This window comes from Pyrus communis, chromosome 4 (assembly GCF_041283825.1).
Source record: "Pyrus communis isolate YQ-2024b chromosome 4, ASM4128382v1, whole genome shotgun sequence".
In the NCBI taxonomy this organism is placed as follows: Eukaryota; Viridiplantae; Streptophyta; class Magnoliopsida; order Rosales; family Rosaceae; genus Pyrus; species Pyrus communis.
In genome coordinates, this window is record NC_142568.1 from 19,557,200 (window position 1) to 19,564,477 (window position 7,278).

At 35.9% G+C, this 7,278-nt stretch overlaps 1 protein-coding gene across 3 annotated transcripts; it reads left to right on the top strand.

The window, feature by feature from the left end:
- Nucleotides 1-4,415: 4,415 nt before the first annotated feature.
- On the top strand, nucleotides 4,416-7,278 carry LOC137723611 (zinc finger CCCH domain-containing protein 1). Of its 3 annotated transcripts, none has more exons than XM_068462810.2 (4): nucleotides 4,416-4,569; nucleotides 5,661-5,831; nucleotides 5,905-6,716; nucleotides 6,835-7,278. In XM_068462810.2, exons 2-4 carry the CDS (start codon nucleotides 5,795-5,797, stop codon nucleotides 6,937-6,939), a joined length of 954 nt encoding a protein of 317 aa, XP_068318911.2. In that variant the 5' UTR covers nucleotides 4,416-4,569; nucleotides 5,661-5,794; the 3' UTR covers nucleotides 6,940-7,278. The 3 variants fall into 3 exon arrangements, with proteins under 3 accessions (XP_068318911.2, XP_088548938.1, XP_088548939.1); XM_088692812.1 differs by having other exon boundaries at nucleotides 4,429-4,569; nucleotides 5,658-5,831; XM_088692813.1 differs by lacking the exon at nucleotides 4,416-4,569 and adding an exon at nucleotides 5,568-5,588.

Sequence of the window (7,278 nt, forward strand, 5' to 3'; positions counted from 1 at the left end):
TTGAAGAAAAGAATGAAGAGATTAAGTTCGTCTTCGGTTAACCTTTGCCATTTTCACAACGCTAGACACAAATCTCTATGCAAGCGAAACAAGACTAAACCCCGTCAGCAATGAAAATGCCTCCTAAAATACTATTGACCAAGTTAAATCATACTTGAAAATACAATTCAAAACTAGATCCTAATTTACAGTTCTGATTAATAATTTGATAACACGATATGATTTATGATTTCAAAAAAGATAATATACATAAGATGGCAAAGAGACAAAATTTCCAATTGGCTTAGGCAGTGGACCCCATGTTGCCATTGGCGTTGCCATGATATGCGTTGTTTTTTGAGATCATGTCATGACACTCAGTGTACAACCTCGCTATAAACATCACCAACACGTTTGCCTACCAATATGCTTCCAGATCCACCCATTGACGTCGAAGAAGAATTGGGGCAGTGGACTATTATATCATGACGGTCCAGGTGTACCGAGTGATCAGCAACAGCAAGATTGCAATTGAATTCGTCTGTCTACTTGCACTGCCTTCCACTATCAATGAAGGACTTATCAAACCATGAGGGTAGAATTAGATTTCTCATCTAAACTTGGGAGTTGTCATCAGCATAAATGGATGCAAAAGCATCTGCAGCACCAACTGCAAGCAGCACTTGGTAGGGATGGAAGGCTAGGCAACTAACAGGACCGATCTTCTGAGCCATAAAGTAAGGGTAGTATGTTATGATGCCTAACTGTTCCCCCTCCAAACTGAAGATTTTTATGAGCTGTTTGGCCGAGCCACTGGCAATGATTAGTAATATTTGTGGTGGTGCAATGGTACGTGAGGTCATAACTTTCATGGATTGCTGCAATGCAGCGAGGTCATTTTGCTGCATAAACTGAGTCATCGACAATAAAAATATGCAATGCAGCAATCGAATAAGTAAGGGCATTTGAAGGGGTCCTACTAGGATCAAAGTGAGGTAGACAAAGGCTTATGAGAAGAATAATGTTATTCATACTATGTTTTTATATCACATTTCTATACTATCTTAAGTGGCATCTGATGTGAACAGCCACATCATTTGAAAAATTTGTAAAACCCAAGGAAATGAAGGAGAAAAACTCTTCGTATACCACAATCATCATTTAATTAACTAGTTTTTCATAATTATTAGTTTATTAAATAATGAACTAAATTTAAAAATCTGATTAATTCAAATAATGTGATTATCTACATCAAATACCACCTAATATGGTATGAATTAACTCATCAAACTCAGTGCCATCCTTTTTGTGCCATCACCTTTTTCATTTCTTTTTCATCTCTTTTTGTGCCATCACAATTCACATCACCGAAAGAAAATAAAAACTAGGCCCAGAACAAGCCTTGTGCAATACTTTCCCAAGCATTGGGGTCATATTGTGGAATCGTGCCCTACAATGCGGGGGTTTATGCACACAACAAATCTTCACAAGATAAAGATTACAAAATTACACTCGTACAGTACTTCACATGATTTTGGAACGTACATTTAAAAAGATGCCTATGACTCATGTTGCACTATTTCCCTCAATTCTTATTTTTCTTTGACTAACAAACAAAGCTAAAGTAGGAGAACAATTTATATTATACGGCACGGGTACATCGTTACGTGACGTTCTGTGTCAATGAAAGGTATGTGAACAAAAATTTACATTTGTTTTTATTTCATACATGTAAAAAAAGTATATCCGTGCTATGTAAGTTATTTTCTCAAAGTAAAGATATCTTTTGTACTATAGAAAATGCTAACAATCATAGATGCATTTCAGTATCTAAGCGTACTAACGACCTATTGATCTGATGATATTGAAAAACCATTAGGAATGTATCTCATGTATGAGTTTTGTGCAACATTTAAGAATTAATGAAGAAAGTTGAAGTTTCATCCTAATTATAACGATTTAACTATGACATAAATGATCAAAACACATTTCGTATTCTGATCTGACGATGTTTGTGAATAGTCCGAAAGTTATGAGTTCAAATATCATGTACAATAACTGTGCAAATTCGAAAACCCCAGATTATGTTTGATGCGCAGTTGCTTAGGTCAGTGATGATGCTATACATATCAGCATACTCGATATGATTTAGAGCCGTTAAGGCAAAAGACTGACATGATTTTCCCGTAACAAATTGCAATTTGTCGACCTAATTGTGGAAAATCAGCATACATCCCGAAGATATTTTGGCAGAGATTAAATATGCTTGTTTTATTGGAGAGATTTTTCAATACGATCAATACATCAGATGGTACACTACATGTCATCATACAAATAGTGAAATATGTATGTTAAAAAGCTAATAACTTTAAAAATAAAATTTCTCACAACTTTTATAAAAACACGTGGTGTACCATTCGTGTTTTGGTCACAATAAAAAATTTCCCTTTTCATTGACTCTGAATCATGCTTTGAACCTGTTTTCTGCGTACGTGTCACTGTTTGATTTGCAGGTACATGTTTATGGTGCATGCATCAGATTCAATATGTATTATAGCAAATATAATAAGTAGAAAAATAAAATAATAAATTGCAGCTGCTGCGGTTCTCATGTGTTGGAAATTCTTTCCTGCACATATCTTTTTTCGAGTGAAAAATTAAAAGTTGTTTATGAGATTTAGTTAAATCTTAATCATATACTTTTACTTTTTAAAATGCGTAGGAGAGCAACGGTTTCAATTTGAACCAGGCTTCTTTATTTCAGCCTGAATTGCCACTTACAAATCCAAACAATCTCATAGCAAGATGTTTACTCATTGGGAAATCAAATATCATTGGGAAAAATATTTCTCCTTTCAACGTAGATTGTGATTTTCTAGCCAAGTGCACTCACTTTCTTTGGAAAAAAAAAAAACATTTAAGATAAGAAATTACTTATTCATGATTGACAATCACGCACTGTCACGTAAAAAGTTAAATACTAACATTATACGATTCAATTGGATATCACATCAGTGACACTAGATATGCATGTAAGTTATATGGGAAAAATCCAGGTCCAAATGATAATGTTTGACAAGGGCCCACCCTGTGTACTAAGAATGTCTCTCATTGGTCGGGTAGATGCCATGTCGGTGTTTCAAAACGGTAAAAATTTGCAATGCAATGCGCATGAGGACCATGAAAGTGCCTACAGCATGCTCCTCCCACATGAGTTGTGCTTTACAACCAAATGATGGGCTCCCTTTCTCTTGAGTGCTTTGCAAGTAAAATGGCAGCCAAACCATGCAATTTTAAATTTCCACCCACTACCACTTTACAGTGCATCGTACATTCATACAACAATAAGGATAAATAAATACTATATCTACTGATTGATTAAGCTAGTTAATTGGGACAGTGTACTTCACCTTATACTTGAATTGGCTTTTTACCCTAGTTTAGTTGCATTACATTTACGGAAGCGATTTTCACCTCACTAGTTTTCTCCCTCTAAACATCCCTGTTTATTAATGGCTTTGAGATTTGAATAATTCAAAGGAAACTCGATGAATTGAATAAACAAGGATGTGCACAAAGAGAATAAGGGTGCGGAAATAATTTTTCTAATTTGAAAAAGAATATAAATTAGGGGAAATTTGATATAAGTCTAATTTTTTAAGCTAATAGTAGGAATAGTCCAGTTTATTAAAATAAGTTCAATTTGTTATATTTAATTATTTAATTATCAATAGTTATCTGTTCAATGATAAGATTTATTATAAAAATCAAATTTCTTCCCAATTATCTCTTTGCTTATTTCTTTTTTATTTATCTTTTTGTTATTTCTCGTTCTTCCTCCTGCTTTGAACCCCATTTATAGATTTTATTTTTAATTTTTATAATCACCCTATATCACATTGTTAATTATTTTATCTACCTATATGACAAATTATTTTTTTTATAATTAACTGTCACAGATTAATGTGTCTTACTTGTAGGTATGTTATGTTTTTTCTACCTTTTAATTAGGTTTCATATCGGTATTATATACATTCATATATTTGTTATTTGAGTTAGGGTAGAATGTTTTGCAAATAAATTTATATTAGTATATTAGTTTTTTTGTTATAAGATATTAAATATATTCTTTTGGAGTTCTAAAATGCATAATATTAGAAGATTTTAATTGATTTTTAATAATTTTAGAAAATATAAAATGAGTATAAAAGAAATAAAAACATATAATTTAATAACTGGACTCACTCCTAAAAACACTTTACGTTTTTGGACCTGGATCTAAAAGCCCCTATAAATTAATACTTTTTATTCCTTTTTTTTTGTTTGGACCTAATATAGCCCACCTCTTATTGGAGCACCGACCTAAGGAAGCCCAACATGAAGCTTCCAACTGAGCCCATTATTTCATAAGCTCAAGCCCATTTTGTCTCGCATTCGTCCCACTCTCGATCTGCGTCCACACATTCAACGCGGCAAAATTGCAACGCTCAAAAACTCCGAAACGTATAAAATCGAATCTTCAATCTTCCAATCGCCCCAGAAGAGAAGACGACGCATTCCATAGCCCACCTAGCCATCAACAGCAACAAGGTAACTTCTTCTCTCCCATTTTTTTTTTTTTTTGTATTTTTGTGATTTAGTTGTTGGGTTACTTGAATTTGGGTGTTTTAGATTTTGGGAATTGGGGATTGCGAGTTTTCTGATTTTCTACGATTGGGGAAATTAGGGTTTAGGGTTCTGGTTAGTTCTTGATTTGGAATTGGTTCAAGGATTTTTGTTTCGTTTCGATATTCGAAGAAGGATGATTATCCTTACGCTTGCAACTTAATTTAGTGTTAGGAATTAAGGTTCTAGCATACTGGATTGTTTAGGGATACAATTGCACAAGTGTAAAGTGATTCGTACAATGGGATATGACCAAAATTATGGCCCCTTGATAACAAAGTTATTGATGATTAAATCTTTTTTCGTGCTTAGTTTTTCGTTTTTTGTTGGTAATCACAATACGATATGAATTGGGGAATTCTAATTTGGGTGCAAGGGGGCAGGCACTTTGCCCTAGCTGAGGGGCGGGATTTTCCTTGCGTAGTTAATTAAAGGAAGGCAGCTCTCTTTTGAAAATTCCTGGCTGCAACCCTGGAATTAATCCATTCATGAAGCTATTGTCATGATTGAATTAGTTCTTTCATCAAAACCAAGCCAGCGAGAATTGGTTTGATACCAACGATATCTAGCGAATGAGGCATTACCATTGGTGCTGAATTGCACCAAATTAGTTCTCTCTCCATTATTAGGGTTTCCACCAAATTATCACTCATGTGGTTTGAATTTCTCTGAAACTTTGAAAGAGCGGTATTTCTGGCTTAAGAATTCACGGGTGTATTTTTTGTTGGTTCATAGGTTTCTTGGGAAGCAAACACGAACTTTACTATCCTTTTGTTTAATTGAGTATTGATAAACCACAGAAAATACTTACATTTATACTCTCTCTCTCTCTCTTTTTTTTTAATTTTAATTTTTTTTATTTTTTATGGCAGAGTTTAAGTTGTTGCTTAGGGTTGCTTGATCTCCATTTTCTTTACAATTTCACTTTATTTCGTGAGATTCATGTAAGAATTCTATGATGTCTATTTGTTTGAGCTCTTTGGTTAGATTATTAAGTTAATTTTGTTTGTCAGCAGCCCCTGTTAAAAAGGAAGAGTTGCTTCTCAGAACCCAAAAATCCAACCACTCAACTCCAATAGCAAGAGTAGCGGTGAAACCATCCCCTCGGCAACCTTAATTTGCTACACTTGCTTTGGTTGCACGTGTCTATATGGCGGATTCAGGTGGAAATCCGGAACCTGGAAAAGGTATGTTCTGTACTTGTTTGAGTTTTTTTTAGCTATCGTTGTACATTGTAACATTGATCTATTGCCTTTCCAGTTTGCAACTTCATTCCAAAGTCATCAATGAAGCAAAACATTAGAAGGCAAAGGCCTCATGAAGATGAGGAGGAGGACAACTCAACACATGGGGGCACATCATTCCCAAGTCAAAGAAAAGCCGCAAAGCCTGATGGCAAGCTGTATTTTTCTAGTGGACCGGCGAAGAGCTCTACATCTGATGGCAGTGCAATCTTTGAGTTCAAGTCTTCGAAAGAAATCCAAGTAGAAAATGATAGCAGAGCAACAGCGACTCTGGAGACTGAGACTGAGTTTTCTAGAGATGCCCGAGCTGTTCGCGAGAGAGTTCTTAAGCAGGCAGAGGAGGCTTTGCAGGGGAAGAGCAAAGAGACTGGGAATGAAAAGTTATATAAAGGGATCCATGGTTATACTGACTACAAGGCTGGGTTCCGAAGAGAGCTAACAGTGGCCAGTGAGAAAGCGGGAGGTTCCCATGGGCCTCTCAGAGCTTCTGCGCACATCAGAGCTACCACAAGATTTGATTATCAGCCAGACATTTGTAAGGACTACAAAGAGACTGGTTATTGTGGTTATGGAGATTCCTGCAAATTTATGCATGATCGTGGAGACTACAAATCTGGGTGGCAGATGGAAAGGGAGTGGGAGGAAGCAGAGAAAACACGGAAGAGGAATTTAGCTTTGGGCCAAGATGATGTGGACCAGTCTGAGGATGATGATGACGATGACGAGGATGGCTCGTTGCCATTCGCATGTTTCATCTGCCGGAAACCCTTTGTTGATCCTGTTGTAACCAAGTGCAACCACTACTTCTGTGAGCACTGCGCGCTCAAGGTAACCCCTCTGTTCTTAATGCATCATCTCAACTCGTTGCAATTATAGAGTTTACCGTTTTCCCATGCCGCGTTTCTTTCAATTGTTTTGCTAACCTTAATCTGATTTTAATTCACAGCATCATTCGAAGAACAAGAAGTGCTTTGTGTGCGACAAGCCTACTCTTGGCATATTCAATACAGCTCATGAGGTACGGAAAAGGATGGCAGCAGAGGGTAAATAACAGAGATGACACTTTACTTGTTGATTCCAGGCATTTGAAAATTGAAGGCATGTGGGAAGGAATGATTCTCACTTTTGACAGAGCTGGAATTTCTTCATGCAAATCAATTTCGAGCTTTCTTTCATTAGGGGTATAACAATGTCCAAAAGTTTTAGACTTAGGAGCGGCGTAGACCCACTTTAGTTTGTCACACGCAGGCAGTCATCGCTTTAAGATGGATGTAAAATAATTTGTTGAAGAGTTAAAAAGCCTAAGTATAGTCCTTAGAATTGTATGTAAATTGTAATGTGATGGATTGTTGTAAATGAGAGATGCTGAATCGATAACCATTTTGTTTTA